We start from the raw sequence: 19,411 nt of genomic DNA, 5'->3' as shown, positions 1-19,411 counted from the left end.
CTTCCTTTGTCCTTGACTGATCATACCTTCTCCCTAGTTATCCTCTGTTTTTAATGTATGTATAGAATACCTTGGGATTCTCTTTAGCCCTACTTGCCAAGGTCATTTTGCAGCCCCTCCTTGCTCTCCTAATTCCCTGCTTGAGTTCTTTCCTGGTTTCTGTATATTCCTCCTGGGCCTTGTCCAATTTTAGCTTCCTAAACCTTACTTATGCTGCTTTTCCCCTTTTTTGGCTAAATTCACAACTTCCCTCATTTTCCAAGGGTCCCATTCCTTGCCATCCTTGACCTTCCTCTGTGCTGGAACATGCTAGTCCTGAACTTTATAGAGCGAACAGCCAGGGAATTTTTCTGAGGGTGGAGGTAGCTATTACGAGGGGTCCTAGTTTTAAAGTGTGTGGAGGTAGATATAGAGGAGATGTTAGAGGTAGGTTCTTTACTCAGAGCGGTCGGGGTGTGGAATGCATTGCCAGAGAGGGTAGTGGAGTCGGCCTCATTAGGGGCATTTAAGCGGCTATTAGATAGGCATATGGATGATAGTATAAGGTAGAGGTGGAGGTTAGATAGACCTTAGGTTTAGAGTAAAAGTTTGGCACAACATCGTGGGCCAACGGGCCTGTACTGTGCCATACTGTTCTATGTTCTATGTTCTAACAAATTCTGCACTGTCTAACCCCTTTTTGCTGTAAGGGAGACCCAGCCAATGTTGGGGAAGTTAAAGTTACCCACTATGACAATCCTGTTGTTATTGCATCTTTCCATAATCTGCTTACATATTTGATTGTAATCTAAATCGTAACAATGATGAAACCATTGTTCATTGTTCATTGTTCATTGTCATTGTCAGAAAAATCCATCAGGCTCACTAGCGTCCTTTAGGGAAGGAAATCTGGCCTGCACATGACTCCAGACTCTCAGCAGTGTGGTTGATACTTAACTGCCCTGTGAAATGGCCTAGCAAACCATTTCATTGTATAAATCACTAGAAAGGAAAAAAGGTAATGAAAGAGGACAGAAGACCTGGCATTGACCTAGGCATCAGAAACAACAGCAAAAGCAGCCCTGTAGCTATATTAAAAACAAATGCTGAAGATCACAATTGATACAGTATGGAACTGAAGGAACACACGAGGTCAGGCAGCATCAGAGGAGCAGGAAAGTCGACGTTTCGGGTCTGGACCTGAAACGTCGACTTTCCTCTTCTGATGCTGCCTGACCTCCTCTGTTCCTCCATTCCTCCAGCTCCATGCTATTGACTCTGACTTCCAGCATCTGCTGTTCTTGCTATATCCTAATGCTGGAGATCACTGTGGGTCTACAGCATCCATGGAGAGACAGCAAGCTAGCATTTCGAGTCTAGTTGACTCTTCGTCAGAGCTGAAGTGTAGTGTGGAGGAGACAGCATTTATGCTATGGTTTGGGGGAGGGAGGGCTGGAGGTAGTGGGTGTAGGGTGCTGGTGGAGAAGAGATGCTGATCATTCAGATTAAGTAATCGGAATGTAAGAATGGCAGAACAATGGTGTGTTTCCTGCCAGACTTGATAGGACAATAACTGGGATGATGTGGAGATGCCGGTGCCGCTGTTGGGTTGTGGTGGACAAGGTCAGAAATCACACTACACGAGGTTGTAGTCCAACAGGTTTATTTGAAAACACAAGCCGTCGGAGCCTTGCTCCTCTGCCAGGTGTTAGTGAGAGAGGTAGTATCAGTCACAGAATTTATAAATAAAAGATCAAAGGGTCGCACCAGTGATGAGGATGTATTAAACAAACCTAAGATGCTGTTAAATCTTTAATCAATTAGAAGGTTTAATTGATTAATATGTATATGTGAATCCCTGAATTCCTTTCAAGTCATAGTCCTGAGAGAACTGAAGGTTTTATCAGTGTGAAGAAGAGGTGACATTTTAGGTCAGGCAGTGCATGTTAGGTGTGAGGCCTTGTTTAGAATCTGTTTGTTTTGATTTAGAGACAGACTGGTTTTATTTTTAAAGTAGGAATTTATAAAGCACCATTGTCTATAAATTTGTGTGCTTTTTGAACAAAATAGACTGTACCTGCAAATACAGATTCACCCCATAGATTTTTGTGTGCGCGTGTGTGGGGGTGTGGAAAAGTGTGTGAGAAAGAAGGAGAGTGAGTGACTGTGTGCGCATGTGCTGGTTGTGGTGGGGGGGGATAGAAAGTTGACTTTCCTGCTCCTCTGATGCTGCCTGACCTGCTGTGCTCCTTCAGCTCCACATTTTATCGACTGACTTCCAGCATCTGCAGTCCTTACTATCTCACAGGTTAAAGGTATTGAGCTCAATATTAAGTCCTGAAGATGAGATATGCCTAGTCTGAAGATGAGAATGGATTAGGATCATTTACTGCCATTTCAGACAACTCCAGCAGAACACCACCATCAAACACACCTTCCCTCTCACTCCCCCGTCTGCATTTTGCAGAATATCCTAGTCCGTTCCACAGCTGCCACCAGCCCCCATCCACGCACACGCACACACACAAATTTAAGGCACCTTCCCACATAACTGTGGAAGGTGCAATACCTGGCCCTTCACCTCCCTGCTCAACATCCAAGGGCCTTTCCAGATGAAGCAATATTTCACCTCTACCATCTCTAATCTTGTGTATTGCATTCGCTGCACCCAATTTGGCCTGCTGTACAGTGGAGAAACCAAAACGTAGGGTGACTGCTTTGCAGAACACCTCTGTCCTGCACACAGAGAGGACCCTGACCTTACCGTAGCCAGTCATTTTAACAGTGTCCGGCTCGCATACCCAAATGCCTGTCCTCAGCATGCTGAAGTGTTCCAGTGAATCACAGTATAAACTAGAGGAACAACATCTCATCTTCAGACTTGGCACTTTATAAGCCTTCTGGACTTAATATTGAGTTCAACACCTTTAAACTGTGAACCATTTCTTCCCTTTCCTTTAGCTTGTTATCATGTCCAGTCAAATTGATCTTTTTGAATTTTACGTGAAATTTAACCTGAATGAATTGATTGGGCAATGAGAGTCAGCTCCATCAATTCCAAAACATGATTGATTCCTTGGTAGAGCCACCTGATGGAGAAAGTGAAGTCGCATGGGGTCCAGGGTGTACTAGCTACATGGATAGAGAACTGGCTGGGGAACAGGAGACAGTTGTAGTGGATAGGAGTTTCTCAAAATGGAGAACTGTGACAAGTGGTGTTCCACAGGGATCTGTGTTGGGACCACTTGTTTGCGATATACATAAATGATCTGGAGGAAGGTATAGATGGTCTGATTAGCAAGTTTGCAGATTATGACACTAAGATTGGTGGAGTAGCAGATAGTGAAGGGGACTGTCGGAGAATGCAGCAGAATATAGATAGATTGGAGAGTTGGGCAGAGAAATGGCAGATGGAGTTCAATCCAGGCAAATGCGAGGTGATGCATTTTGGAAGATCCAGTTCAAGAGCGAACTATATGGTAAATGGAAAAGCACTGAGGAAAATTGATGCACAGAGAGATCTGGGTGTTCAGGTCCATTGTACTCTGTAGGTGGCATCGCAGGTCGATAGAGTGGCCAAGAAGGCATACGGCATGCTTTCATTCATCGGACGGGGTATTGAGTACAAGAGTTGGCAGGTTATGTTACAGTTGTATAGGACTTTGGTTCGACCACATTTGGAATACTGCGTACAGTTCTGGTCGCCACATTACCAAAAGGATGTGGATGCTTTGGAGAGGGTGCAGAGGAGGTTCACCAGGATATTGCCTGGTATGGAGGGCGCTAGCTATGAAGAGAGGTTGAGTAGATTAGGATTGTTTACATTAGAAAGATGGAGGTTGAGGAGGGACCTGATTGAGGTCTACAAAATCGAGAGATATAGACAGGGTGGATAGCAAGAAGCTTTTTCCCCAGAGTGGGGGACTCAATTACTGGGGGTCACGATTTCAAGGTGAGAGGGGAAAAGTTTAAGGGAGATATGTGTGGAAAGTTCTTTATGCAGAGGGTGGTAGGTGCCTGGAACGCGTTGCCAGCGGAGGTGGTAGACGCGGGCACGATAGCGTCATTTAAGATGTATCTAGACAGATACATGAATGGGCAGGGAGCAGAGGGATACAGATCCTTGGAAAATAGGTGACAGGTTTAGATAGAGGATCTGGATCGGCGCAGGCTTGGAGGGCCGAAGGACCTGTTCCTGTGCTGTAATTTTCTTTGTTCTTTGTTCTCAGTTACTGTCCTTTTCAAGTCTGGCAGGAAGCACACCATTGGAATGTGAGATTGGTAGAACAGTCACTCAATCTGAATGGCCAACATCTCCACCAGCACCCTACACCCACGAGGCAACAAACCACACCCCCAACTATATCATAAATGCTGTCCCCTCTGCAGTTCACTTCAGCTCTGAAGAGTCATCTAGATTTGGAATGTTAGCTTGCTGTCTGACCTGCTGTGATCTCCAGCATTTGTTGTTTTCAGTACAGATTCCAGCATCTGCAGTAATTTTTTCCTGTAATTATATTGCTGTTCCTTCAACATTGCTGGGTTAAAGTCTTGGAATTGGACCTCCAATACCCCCCCCCCTCGGGGGGGGGGGGGGGGGGGGGTGAACAGCATTGTGGGGTTGCACATGGACTGCAGTGCTTCAAGAAAGCAGCTCAACACCACTTTCTCAAGAGAACTAAGGATGGGAAATAGACGCTGGCCCAACCAGCCACACCCATTTCTTATAAGTGATTAATTTAAAAAAAGTACCGTGTGATTATTGTGTGCGTCCTGTCTATTGTGTATAGTTTTGACTTTCCAATATTTTCTGTATTTTTACTCATTTGATGGTTTTATTTGTTTCTGTCTTGCATCTCCTGTCCTACCTGCCTGGTCTGCCTTCATAGTCTGGTTCCCTCTGTATACTCTTGACTAGCAATGTGGCCATCTCCCTAAATGTGCCTTTTGTAGATTTTGATTTTTCTTCCTTGTGATATGACTCTCACTAGCAAAGTCTGCATTAACTTGCCATTTCACTCCCCTTGTGGTGATTGACCTGCAACAAGCAAAACCTTTTTTGTGTTAGATATGATTCCAGTGAGTAGAACAAGCTCCATGCCCATCCATTGATTCCCATTGACTTCATTTTTGCTAGAGGTGCTTGATGTTGCCTTCTCAAATGCTGCCTTGATGTTAATGGCAATCACACTCAGCTGTGTGGTGTGCTATTACTGCAGCATGTGGGAATGTGAAATGAATTGTAGTCGTAGACAACCACATATGTAGTATGTCTCTGCAGCTTGTGATATTTGGCTCAGTTGTTCAGCTGGAATCATTGAGTTGCAGACATTGCAAGACATCAATGAAGTGGAGAGTGAAAGGGAGACTTTATTCAGGGAGACAGTCATGTTGCTTAGGTGAGGTAGAACTTTGCTGTTCCTGACCAGTAATCAACGCTCATGGAAAATAAGATGCTTTCCCAAAGTTTGCATTGGAATTTGCTGGAACACTCAAGATGGCTGAGTAAATTTGTGAGTATGAGTGCAAGATGGTAAACTGAAATGGCAAGTGACTAGAAAATAATTGTTACTCCTGTGGACACAATAGAGGTGTTCTGAAGTGTTCACCCAGTATGTATTTGCTGTCTCATAAGTACGAAGGAGGCCACAATGTGAGCAGTAAATTTCTGCTTCAGCACATTGAAGCTTTCAGGACTCAACATTGGTTGGATAGATTTGCAGAGTTAAGGATCTGTTTTCACCAATTCTACTTATATTGCTTCTCTGTTACTATTAGCTGTCCCTTTGCCTTTCGCTCTGGGGCCCCTTTTTCCATCTGATCAATTACTCCTGCTCACCCATTTGTAAACTGCCGCTTTCCAGTGCCCTTCATTTTTAAAATAAATCATATTGGACTCAAAGCATTAACTCTTTCTTTCTCCACAGATGTTGCCAGACCTGCTGAGTTTCTCCAGCACTTAATGATTTTATTTCAGATCTCCAGTGTCTGTCGTCTATGCTTAGTTTTAATGTTTTGGTAATATGACTTGAAATCGCACCATGGCAGATGGTGAAATTTTAATTCCATTTTTAAAAAGTTTGGAATAAAAAGCTAATCTAAATGCAACTTTGTCACCATTATTGATTGTTGAAAAAATCCATCTGATTCACTGTTGTCTTTTACGGAAATCTGCCCTCTGATCCCGATGAGCAATGGTCACAGTCTAAGATACAGGGTAGGCCATTTAGGATTGCCTTCACCCAAAGAGTGGTGAGTTTCTGGAATTCTCTGCTATAGAAAGCAGTGAGACCAAAATAATGAATGTTTTCAGAAGGTAATGGATATAGCTCTTAGGGCTGAAGGGATGAAAGTGTGGAGAGAAAGTGGGAACAGGATACTAAGTTGGATGGTCGACCGTATCCTGTTGAATGGCAGAGTGCACTGGACTGACCAAATAACTTACTCCCATTCCTGTTATCTATCCTTAATTGGTCTGACAAATATTTGACTCCAGACCAATAGCAATGTGTTTCACTCTTAACTGCCCTTTGGGCAATTAGGGATGGGCAATAAATACTGACTTAACTAATGCCCATGGGTGAAAAAATTATTAAAAAAAGTTTGAACACAACTCTGTATATACAGAGTGCCCACAGACAGTAATAGCTAGCCCAAAGACCCAATCTAAGATTGGATACATTCCTGCTTTTTCTTGGGAAATAGGGAAATTGGTCACAGTTACAGACTAGGAGGACTCCCACTGAAGATGTAAATGAGGTGAAATACTTTGTCAAGCTCATTCATCTTTGCTGTCTGGAGAAGAGTTCCAGTGGAGGTTGAGTGAGACAGAATTTGATTGAGATGTGAGGGTTATTTGAAACAGGTAGGAAAGTGAAGTTCAGGCCGTAATCAAATCTGCTGTCATCATCTTGAATGGATAATCAGGATAAATGGACATATTGACCTGCTCTTATTTTTTTTAGATCTTATTTTTATTTCTTGCCAAGGCTTAAATTGGAGTTTGCCAGCAGAGAATGAAATCAATAGGGGAGGCAAGGTGGTTAGCACTTCTGCCTCACAGCGCCAGGGACCTGGGTTCAATTTCACCCGCAGGTGACTGTCTGTGTGGGTTTCCTCCCACAGTCCAAAGATGTACAGGCTAGGTGGATTGGCCACGCTAAATTGCCTGTTGTGTTCAGGGATGTGTAGATTAGGGGGATGGGTCTGGGTGGGTGCTCTGAAGGTCAGTGTTGACTTGTTGGGCCAAAGGGCTGTTTCCACGCTGCAAGGATTCTATAAAAAACAGTATGCTTATGTCACCTCGTGCGAAGAGCTAGTGCTTCATATATCTTATTGTATCTAATAACAATCCATTTGTGATCAGAGCTGATTGTTGAATCCCAGTTTGTTCAACTTGTAATGTCACTGCAGCTGCTGGGATAGGATAGTAGTGCTCTGTTCTGTCTCCTTTCTGTGATGTCATCATTTGACTGATGATCCAATGGACGGACTAATGCTTTGGGGAAATGTGTTCAAATCTAGCCACAGCAGCTAGTGAAATTTAAATTCAATTAATAATTCAGGAATTGAAAGCTAGCTTTATTACTGAAATTATCAATTGTTGTAAAAAACTTTTTTTTAGGGCTAAAGGGATCAAAGGTACTGGGTGAAAGTGGGAGCAGGATATTCGATAGGATGATCAGCCATGATCATATTAAATGGCAGAGCAGTCTTGGATCCAATGGCCTACTCTTGTTCCTTTCATTTTTCCTGTTTCTATCTGTTTCAGTAATGTCCTTTTAGGGAAGAATATCTGGAATGTTAACTTTTTGTCTGAATATGTTTCACCAGACAATGTAGTTAACTCTTCAAGCTCGCTGAAATTGCTAAGCCATTTACAACCAGGGTAATTGGGGATGGTGACCAAATTTTGGCTTTTCCATGAATGAATAAAAGAAAGAGGTGCATTTTGCTGGATTTTTGTTTCTAGTCAAGACAAGTTAATTTATTTCCTTGTTTGAAAGGGTATGCCAGGTCTGCAAGCAGGCCAGGTTTATTTTGGAGCAACGGCATTAAATCCATTGGATAATTCTAATTGTCTTGTTCTCAAAGACATTTGCATCTGATGCTATCTTGATGCAGATCAGTAACTGTTTTCAGTATAATTAACAACTTTATCCAAGGTGGATTCGTGAAGCCATTTAAATTTAGAATGAACACACTTTTCCATCAGAACATCGCTATCCATTTTGGATAAAGGACTGCCAGTTGGGTGGCTCAGTGGTTAGTACTGCTGCCTCTCAGCGCCAGAGACCTGGGTTCATTTCCACCCTTGGGTGATCTAATTGAGTTTGCACATTCTCCCCATGTCTGTGTGCATTTCCTCTGGGTTTTCTCCTACAGTCCAGGGATGTACAGATTAGGTGGATTGGCCATTCGTAAATTGCCCAGTGTTCAGGGATGTGTCTGTTGGGGGATTAGCTATGGGAAATGCAGGGTTACAGGGATAAGCTAGGGGCGTGTCTGGTGGGATGCTCTTCATTGGATCGGTGTGGATTTGATGAGCCGAATGGTCTGCTTCCACACTGTAGGGATTCTGTGATTTCTTTGCATCCTCAAGCACTGGGAATACCAGTGCTTGCTTGCTGAAAGGAATCACTTTAGATGTGCCCTTTAAAATTATTCATATGAATGAATTTCTGTGCTTTGGTGCTTTCAGTGTTGAAATTGCATAAGTGTTTGACCTGAGAGACAAAAGTACCGAGTGATCTTCTTGGGCTGGAAGAAAGGATTGGTTGGCACTTCTAGCTTTTTAAAGGATCTACCTTTTTAAAGGCTCAACAGAATCATAGCTGAATCCTTAAATTAACTATTTATGCTCAATATATTCAACAGAATTTTTTTATCATCACCTTTATACCAGCTCATGTTTTTTGGTTAATACTGTCTTGGCGTATCTGTATGTGTGTGAGGGTTTGCCTTGTAAGTGATAATTGAGCTGCGAACATCTGAGAATTGAAATGGAATTGTTACAAGAGCAGACTTTGACTATAATAGACCTGCTCTATAGAAATTCAGTGTGGTACTCTGGAAAGCCAACTTGGTCCCTATTCAGGACTTTGTCTTCAGTAAAGCTGATTGTCATTTCACTTTGGGAATCCTGTCTTTACCATCGAGAAGGATGAAATTAAGTGTATCTCTTCACACATCTGGTCTACTAGTTACAACTTCCTTCACTTCTCTTGATGTCCTCAGCAGCTTTTTGCACTCATGTTACTACTTCACAGGACCACTTTTATTTGGTGAATCTTGCCAATATTCTTGGTAAATGTTCCCTTGAGGAGCAAGATATTGCAAATGGATCATCCAGGTCAGATAGTCACAGATCCATGTTTCCCTTCGAAAGACCTCACATTCTAAAGTGCTTTTGATGGGACAGTATAGGAAGGAGGCACCCACTGACTTTGGTTAGCCACAAAACTCAAATGTCTGTGGAAGGTTATTTTGAAGAATAACCTTATCTTTCATCATTTTTATTTTCTGTGGTTATTTTCATTGTAGTGTCGCCTTGACTTTGACATTTAATAGGATAGATGCTCAGATTGCCAGCAGGGATGCGGGATTGTAACTAGGATTTTCTTTAAAATCTTGGAATATTTATCATGGAGTATGCAGAACCATACTTGTTAAACTATTGGATGGTGCAGTGACAATTATTCGTCAAGTTAAAATACTGTTTAGAAGTTTTGTACCCTGCAGTCCATGCACTAGATTTGAACTCTACCTTTTTTGTGCTGACAGCATCCAGGCCGCCTCTGATCTTGCAGTCGCCGCCTCCTTACACCTCTCCCAGAGATGCCCCACCTGATATTCTGCTCGACTCCCCAGACAGGATGGGAAGCAAGAAGAAAACTAAAAAGGCTAAGCTCACCAAGGAGGAAAAAGAACAGGCAGATAAGACTGCTATGTATGACATTGTCAGCTCTCCATCTAAAGACTGTACAAAACTCACTTTGAGGCTGACTCGGGTTCGAGATCAGCAGGATGACATGCTCCCAAACATGGACAGCAGTACAGAAAATGAGGCAGAATTGAACAATATACAGTTCCCAGAACAGACTGCAAAACAGCCAGGGACTCATAATGATATCCATGGCTCAATGAATGTTTCTGCTCAATGTGTGCCTCAACAGGAGCAGGCCTTCCTTCAAGCGCAGCAGGGCACTGCCTTACAACAGAACAATGCAATTGGAACAGTGAAAACAGCACAGACACAGCCACAGCCACTACAGCAACAATCACAACAGACAATGACACCATACGATGAGGTAGAGTTGGATGCTTTAGCAGAAATTGAACGGATAGAACGAGAGTCTGCCATGGAGAGAGAGAGATGTTCCAAGGAGGTACAGGATAAAGGTGAGATTTTGATGTGTGAAAGAGAATCTTGTGAAGTTTGAGGGAAAATCGGCTTTAAAGCTCCTTTTGCCTCTCTCCTCCCATTTTTCACGTTTTCCACCCTCAACAAAGTTTCACTCAGCAGTTGTGGAGAACGCTGTCAAGAAAATTTTTGTCTGCTACTGTAGCATCTGCTTGGAGGCTCTCTTTGTGCTTTGAGACTGAACGTAGTTCGTAGTTGCTTTGAGAAGCCTTCCACAGGTCAAATAGATGTTCAGTCTTTTTGAATTGGGACTGGCAACAATTAAGGATTATCCTTAAATAATTAAGGATGATTTAATGCTTGCAAATGCAGTATTATGATTAAATCGCTGACGTTTTTAACATACAAGTAATCGATTTTCTATGTTTTGAAATAGTGACTGACTTCTTGGAGATGATTTGAATTTTATACTAAACATTGTCAAAGGACTGTACTTCTTTACAGAACTGAGTTGCATGTCTACAATTAAGTAATATTTTATATGCACCTAGGGCAAACTTTAGAATGTTGGTCTACTACTTTCCAGATAATTTCATGGCATAATGCAAGCAGCTGATGGAAAGCAGTGTTTTGGCTTTTCTGTACTGTCTAACAAAACATATCATGCAAAGCAGCAGGAATCTCTCGCTGCATTCTTGCTCATTCTGTGCTATTTGCTAAAAGTTAGAGTTTGTAGCATAGTGCAACCGTGTCCAATATCAAGGATTGATGCATGCAAAACACCAGTGGTGTTGTTTGGGTAAAGAGTTGTAATTCAATTCAGACTTTACCTGTTGGCTTTGTTCTTGGTGGTTTTTGACCACTTGTATACAAGCTGCGCTGATTTTGAAACGAATGAATGAAATAATTTGTGCCAAGAATTACGTCCATGGTTGGTCATTCTTCTGGTATTCTCTGCTTCACTTGACCTTTTTATTCTTGGATTTGATAGGGAATAAGCATTTCTGCTCTACATTTATGATTGCTTGGATTCAGGCAATTAAGTCTTTTGAATCCAGTCCTCTTAGTCCTCTGTTCAGTGCAAACTTGATATTGCTGTTCATGTTTGTTTTACCAAAATAATGTAACCCTCGTGTATGTTTGGACTGTGCAGTTTTATAAATTTGTTTGACAGCTTTTTGAAAAGTGATTTAATTGCATTTAGATTGGTTTCAGAACTCCTGATCATTTTGAGTTTGCTTAGTTTAAAAAAAGTTCAACTGACAGCTGCTGAATAATGTACTATAATGGGGCTGTAAACATCCTAAGTTTTGTACGAGACATTAAGCCAAAATAGTGCTGATAGTTTAGCTGGTAGATATCTTGAGCATAAATGTTTGAGGTTCAGACTTTAGCTTCAGTAGCTGGCTGCCCTATCAGAAGGGAGCAAACTGTATTAATGGAACTGAACACTAATGAATATCCGAAAAGCTTGCATTTGTTTTGTGAACATTTTTGTTAGTGTGAGGTCTAACTTTTTATGTCCTGATAGATCATAACATTAAATGACCTTAATATAAACTAATGGAATCCTGTCCTCAAAATTACATATGTTAATGGATTACTGCAAAGTGAAATTGTCCCCTCAAAATGCAGGTGAAGAAGGCAAATGGCATGTCATCCTTCATAGCATGAAGATTTGAGTACAGGAGCAGGGATGTCTTGCTGCAATTGTATATCACCTTGGTGAGACCACATCTGGAGTATTGCTTGCATTTTGGTCTCCTTACCTGAGGTAGGATGTGATGACTATGGAGGGAGAGGAACAAAGGTTTACTAGACCAATTTCTGGGATGGCAAGACTGAGGTATAAAGAGCGACTGGATCAGTCAGAAGCATATTCATTGGAGCTTAGAAGAATGAGGGGGAGTGATGGGAATCTCATTATAGAAACCTGTACCATTCTAACAGGACAAGACCGGATAAATGGAGGAAGGATGACTGGGGAGTCCAGAACCAGGGGGTCACACTTTCGGTATAGACCAGGGTAGGCCTTTTAGGATTGAAATGAAGAGAAATAGTCACCCAAAGACTGGTGTGCCTGTAGAATTTTCAGCCACAAAGTGGTTGAGGCCAAAATATTGAATGTTTTCAAGGAGATAGATATAGGTCATAGGCTAAAGGGATCAAAGGATATGGGGAGAAACCAGGTGCAGGGTGTAGAGTTGGATGATCAGCCATGATTATGTTGAATGATGAAGCAGCTTCAAGACTGTATGGCATGCTGCTCCTATTTTCTATGTTTCTACAGCCTGTAAGAAGGTACATGACATTTTGGTTTTTATTGCAACGGGATTGGAGCACATGAAAAAGGGAGTCCTAGCACAAATGGGAACAAAAACAAAGTTGCTGTTTTTGATTTTTGTTCCTGATTTTACAGTATCTGCAGTTCTTTTGCTTTTTATCTAGCACAAATGGGGTTTGGACTCCGTGGTGGCAGAAGGATATAGAATCATAGAATTTTACAGTACAGGAGTCCATTTGGCTCCTAAAAGAGTTACCCAGCTAGTCCCATTCTCCAGCCCTATCCCCCAGCCCTCTAAATTCATCAACTTGCAGATATATTTCCCACTCTCTTTAGAAACCTCCTATGGAATCCACTTCCACCACTCTCCAAGGCAGCGCATTCCAGATCCTGTTGATTCTAAGTAAAAAAGTTTTTGTTCATCTCACTCCAAGCTCTCTTGCTGACCATCTTGTAATCGTGATCCCTAGCTGCAATAGCAACAAATGGAAAACAGTGTGTCCTTTATTCTGTCAGAACTGTTCATAGTTTTTGCTGGGGCTGGAGGATTTGAGTTATAAGGTGATGTTGAATAGGCTGGGACTTCTTTCAAGGGAGCATAGGAGGTTGACGGGGGCCTTACAGAGATTTATAAAATCATGAGGGGCATAGATAAAGTAAATAGCAAAGATCTTTTCCATAAGATGGAGGAGCTCAAAGCTAGGGGACATATTTTTAAGGTGAGAAGGATTTTAAAGGGACTTGAGGGGCAGTTTTTCTCTCGCATGGCTCATTTGTGGAATGAGCTGCCAGAGGAAGTGGTAGATGTGGGTACAGTTAAAAAATTTAAAACAAAAAAATTGGATAGGTACATAAATAGGAAAGGGTTAGAAGGTTATGGGCAAAACACAGGCACGTAGAAGTAGTTTCGTTTGGAAAACTTGGTCGGCATGGATGGGTTGGACCTAAGGGTCTGTTTCTGTGCTGTATATCTCTACGACCTCAATAAGGTCATCTCTGAATCTCATCCGTACCAAAGAGAATGAGCCTAATTTCTCTAATCTTTCCTTGTACCGAAAATCTCGTACTCCTAGCATAATTCTCAAGAAGCTTGATACCATTCAGATCCACAAACATCTACTCCCTCCTCCACCAACATTCAATAGCAACAGTGCATCTACAAGATGCACTGCAGCAATTCACCAAAGATCCTTAAACAGTTCCGTCCAAACCCACGACCACTTCCATCGAGAAGGACAAAGCAGATACGTGGGAATGCTGCCACCTACAAATTCCACTCCAAGCCACTCGCCATTCTAACTTGAAAATATATTACCGTTCCTTCGCTGTTGTTGGAATCAAAATCCTGAAATTCCTACCCTAAGGGCTTTGTGGGTCAACCTACAGCATATGGACTGCAGTGGTTCAGGAAGACAGCTCACCACCACCTTTGCAAGGGCAATGGGGAGGCGATGGCATAGTGGCATTATCACAGGACTGTTAATCCGGCGACCCAGATAATGTTTTGGGGACCTGGGTTTGAATCCCTCCACGGCAGATGATGGTATTTGAATTCAATAAATATTTGGAATTAAGAGTTTAATGAGGACTGAATCCATTGTTGATTGTTGGAAAAACTCATCTGGCTCACTAATATCATTTAGGGAGAGAAACTGCCATCCTTACCCAGTCTGGACTCTTGTGTGATCCAAACCCACAGCAATGTGGTTGACTCTTGCCTGCCCTCTGGACACTTAGGGATGGGAAATGAATGCTGCTTAGCTAGTGATGCCCACATCCCAAGAATGAATGAAGGAAAAAAAAATGGGCTAAATGCTGGCCAGGCAGCGATGTCCACATGAATAAAAATTCTTGCTCCCCTCCCCTCCGCTCCCCCTCCCCTCCCCTTCTTGAATAAGGTGCCCAGAACTGAACATAATACTTCAGCTGTGGTCTGACTAACAATTTGTAGACATGTAGCATCACTCCCTAGCATTCATTCTCTGTGCCTGTATTTATAAATGCAAGGATCCTATAAATCTTAACATCTGTTTCATCTTGCCACGACACCTGGAACCCCGAAGTCCCTCTGCTGCTGTACTCCTGTCTGTTATACCATTGAGCCTGTATTGCTGCTCCATGTTTATCGAGTTATAGTTCTTTTCCCAAAATGCATTACCTCACATTTCCCTGCTCATCTGATATGCTTGTCTTGGAGGTGAAAGATTCAGTAGATGGTAGTGATGTCCTGTGACTGAGGAAGTATATCCTCTGGACTTTGAAAGGACGACAAGTGATCCCGTAGAAATGGACAAGATTCTGAAGAGGCTTGATAGGGTTGTTGATCATTTAGCACTGAGATGAGAAATTTCTTCTCTCGAAGATATGGGGAGTTGGTGGGAAAGTGAAGTTGAGGTAGAAAATCAGCCTTGATCGTATTGAATTGCAGAACATTCCTAAGGGTCTGTATGGTCTCTGCTCTAATTTCTTAGGTTGGTTCTGCTGCTATATTTGATTTACCAAATGCTACTGGCAGGGATAGTGCTTGATATTAATCATGCCAGCTATGATTCAATTGATAGCACTTTTACCTGAGTCACAAGGTTTCATGTTCACAAAGCAAAATGTGGTATTATTGTGCCATTAAAAATTTTCTGTATGCAAATTGGCTGCTACCTTTTTTAAATTAATCTCAGTTGTTACGGTGCAGAAAGAATCTATTCAGCTGATCATGTCTGCACTGTATATTAGCACTGGTCATTAGACCAACACCAGTAGCATTTGTCAGTGGAGGCAGTCTCTGTTAATGAATATCAGTGAGCTTTATGAAATCCATTTCAGCCAAGGTATTTAAATGTTGATGAGCTTCACCTGCCTTTATTCCCACACAAGTGACTAACCATTAAATTGTATGTTACTCAGTTTTAAAAAAAAGCTTGTTATATCGAGTTTACAATGACTAAATCTATTCTTCACTTATTCTGCTTGGGTGCTTTCTCTCTGACCATAATTATGCTTAACTGAAACTCTCCTGTTAAAGATCATAACATAAATGTGAAACGTACATGCACTAATTGTTCTACTTGGTGTTGACTATTCTTACTCGAATTGTTGCCCTAGAGTCATCCCACAGTGTCCGATTTTGTATGAAGAATCTCTGTAGATATTTTACAAGTGCGCATATGTTCGATGCAGTGAAGGAGTGCGTAATACTTATGAACCTAATTAGCATGGATCTTCAAAGTAAAGGGTTATAGACTGGGCACTGTCTCACCATGGTGCAACTTTATGCAACTTTAATTTTAAGACATGCAGAGAGAGTTGCACTTATTAACTTAATGACATAAACCTGTAAATTCCATTGGCTCATACAATGCTTTCCTGGATTATTGCTCCCTTAGAAGATATGCTTTACCTCTTATTTACTATATAGGTTAAAAGTTATTTTCTATAACAAATAGCGAAGTAGCTTGGTTAGCTCATATTGCAATATTATGGGCTATGTTGTCACATAATCCAAAGGTTGTAAAATCAAGAAAAGACTACTAAGCCCATCATCATTAACCCTTGATATAAATACTTGTTTCCAGTACCTTCCTTGATGTTTGGAATGGAACACAGTTTTTCAAATGTGATGTAATTAATGCGAGCCACTTGTTAACAAACATCTGGAGTGGTTCGTTTTCTGGCTGATCCATTGCTGTGTCTTAAGATAGCATCTTACGTTGTGCAAGTACATGATAAGTGATTTTCAATATTTTCTTTGTTTCAGACAAACCCTTAAAGAAACGGAAACAAGACTCATTTCCTCAAGAGACTGCTGGAGGAGGTGGGGGTGGTGCGAATAGACCAGCGCTTTTGGTCAGTATTGATCTACAACATGCAGGAAGAACTGATGGACAGGCAGCCCCTCCTTTAGATTCAGAAAATGTGAAAAAGTCTTTGGAGTTAGTACGGCAGAGTACTGAAGTGTCATTAACGCGGCAAGATGATACTTTGGGGGTATTAAAGCCTAAGCCAGAAAATCACCCAGATATTTCCAGGAGAAAATCTGAAAATGAAGGGCAAAAAGACACCAGCAGGCCTGATGTGATCAAACCAAGACCAGAAACTCCAAAACAGAAAAGTGAGATCCGGCCTGAGACACCGAAGGGAAAACATGACAACAGGCGAGATGTGGCTAAATCAACTCCAGAAAAGAGACTTGAAATATCTAAACACAAGCATGAGGGCAAATCTGAACATACAAGAATGAAAGCTGAGAGTCGATCAGAAACGCCAAAGCCACGCCATGAGGGACGACAGAGTTCAGACATTCCCAAAGATAAGCGAGAGCTAAATCAGGAAACCCAGAAACAGAAGTCAGATGAGAAAAATGATTCTGAGCGAGGAAAACTAGATGCATCAAAAGTCAGGAGACCAGATACCCCAAAATTAATAAAAAATGAGTCTGATTGCAAACCACCTCGAAATGAGACTCCTAAAAATAACCAGACAGACTGTTCAAAATCAGTGAAAATAGAAAAAAAAGCACGTTCCGATTCAGGGGATCGAGGAGATCGTGGTGACCGAAGTGAGCGACGTTCACCAGAAGAACACCGGTTGCGGTCAGAAAGCCCAAGGGTCAAACAGGATAACAGGGAGTCTGGAAAAATAAAGTCTGAAATGAAAGATCGAACTGCATTGAAACAGAGTAGAAGATCAGACGTTCCAGCAGGATCATTGAGCAGTAAGGATAGGGATGAGCGAAGATCGGAGGGGAGCAAAGTGAAACCAGAGACACTCAACACACTTTCTGATAAAGAAAAGTTCCCAAGCTATCTACTGGGGGGAGGAAGGTCCAATGCACTAAAAAACTTTGTAATTCCAAAAATTAAACGAGATAAAGATGGTAATGTTTGTAATGAGCAGAAGGAATTGAGAAAGTCAGTGGATAAAAATGAATTAAAGTTGAAAGTGGAAAAGATGGATCTAGTGGAGGACCTGAAGAAAGTAATCAAACCTGTTGTGGTTCTTCATAAGTTGCCCTTTGATGAAGTGCAGAAATTTATCAAGGACAACGAAGACAAAAATGCATCAAGAAGTTCCAGCAAATCTAAGAGTCGATTGCCCTCCAAGCCAAGTAAAGGTACTAATGTTGCTTTTTATAATGTGTTTAGTTGGGATGAGTTCTTTTCAAGTTTTATGTATAACTTGTTTATTTCTGACGTCATTTGTAAGGATATATTTGATCTCTGGTACAACTAGGGAGACATTGGCCTAGTGGTATTGTCACTGGACTGTTAATCCAGAGATCAAGGTAATGTTCTTGGGACCTGAGTTCGAATTCCACCAGCAGCTGGTGGAATTTGAATTCAATAAATATCTGGAATTAATTGCCAATTGTTGGGGAAAAAACACACTTGGTTACTAATGTCCTTGAGGCTAAGGAAACTTCCATCCTTACCTGGTCTGGACTACATGTGGCTACAATGTGGTTGACTCATAACTGCCCTCTGGGCAATCAGAGATGGGCAATAAACGCTGGCCTAGTCAGCGTGAATGAATTTTTAAAAAAAGTTCCTTCAGTAATACAGGAACACCCTCCAGTGGCTCAATATTGGTATAGCAGCCTATAGAAAAACCTAGCCGAACATTTGCTTTGTGATGTGCTTCACCATGGCTTTTAAATATACCATCCCGTAGGGTTGTCACATCCCCAGTCCTCACCCCAAAAACAGAAGTTTCTTTCTAGTGTTTGTAATCCTTTTGCATGTTTTCTCTTCTACGCCTATATTATTTTAAATCCATATTCTCCTTAGGTACTGTACTTTTTAACTTGTATTTATTCATCACCCAGTCGACTAGTGCGTACCAAATTATGACTTACTGTGTGAAAACATTACGCCTACTGGCCCTTGTTCTTCAACCAATCAGTTTCAATCTGTACCTTCTGATTATTGCCATGAGCAATTGAAAACTGTTAAACAACTCATGATTTTTGAACACCTCTGACTTCTTAGAATTTCTGTCCTTAGACCAGAGAACGCTGTCATTATCCAGTGTATCCATGCAATTGTAATCTTGCACGCAATAGATTATTATAGATTATGTAGCTATTACCCCTTTCTCTCTGAAGAAGGGACATTGGACCTGAAATGTTAAATAGGCTTTCTCTGTAGATGCTGCCAGACTTGCTGAGTTTTCCCACCAGTTTGTTTTTGTTTTGTTTTCCAGCATCTTCAGTTGTTCTTTTCTTTTTAAAAACACCCACTCCTTTGTCTACCCAACTCTGTTTTTATCTGTCTGTCTGGGCTCCATTTCCACCTATCGTTTATCCGTTGCCCCCCCACCCCCCCGACCCATTCTTTAGCATATATACCAATCTCTTCTCATCTACAATCAGATCCAAACAAGGGTCACAGGACCCGAAACGTTAATTCAGCTTTAACTCCATAGATGCTGCCAGGCCTGTTAAATTTTTCAGGCAATTTCAGATTTTGTTTCTGATCTTCAGCATCCACAGTCTTTTTTGCTTTGTTTATAGACTGTGGTCTGTTGAGGTTGTTTTGCCATTTGTTATGACCATCGCTGGAACTGGTTGATCCATTCCAGTAAATCATCCAGTAAACTTCATCCAGACCCTTAATGTCTTTTTTTAAAGTGTGATGTCTAGTTTTTACTCAATTCCAGTAGTAACTTTAGCACATGTTAATGGTTTTTCGGCTCCTTTTCATTTAAGGAGCATTGAATTTAAAATGCGGATTAATTATTTTGGTGACTTGTTCAATCAATTTCACAGGTTTGTGCACCAACGTCCTAGGTAT

The 19,411-nt window shown here is 41.5% G+C and overlaps 1 protein-coding gene across 1 annotated transcript in view; it reads left to right on the top strand.

Moving 5' to 3' along the window:
• nipblb (NIPBL cohesin loading factor b) overlaps positions 1 to 19,411 on the top strand; it is a 437,039-nt gene that overhangs the window by 101,670 nt on the left and 315,958 nt on the right. Inside the window, exons 9-11 of the mRNA XM_048594301.1 lie at positions 4,209 to 4,260; positions 9,763 to 10,380; positions 16,378 to 17,733. Coding sequence (XP_048450258.1) covers positions 4,209 to 4,260; positions 9,763 to 10,380; positions 16,378 to 17,733 — 2,026 coding nt within the window. The remainder of the gene's footprint in view (positions 1 to 4,208; positions 4,261 to 9,762; positions 10,381 to 16,377; positions 17,734 to 19,411) is intronic.

The sequence above is a fragment of the Rhincodon typus genome, chromosome 3, assembly GCF_021869965.1.
Source record: "Rhincodon typus isolate 14 chromosome 3, sRhiTyp1.1, whole genome shotgun sequence".
Lineage (NCBI taxonomy): Eukaryota > Metazoa > Chordata > Chondrichthyes > Orectolobiformes > Rhincodontidae > Rhincodon > Rhincodon typus.
The sequence above is the reverse complement of the archived record's forward strand: the minus strand, read 5'-3'. Positions and strand labels throughout refer to the sequence as shown.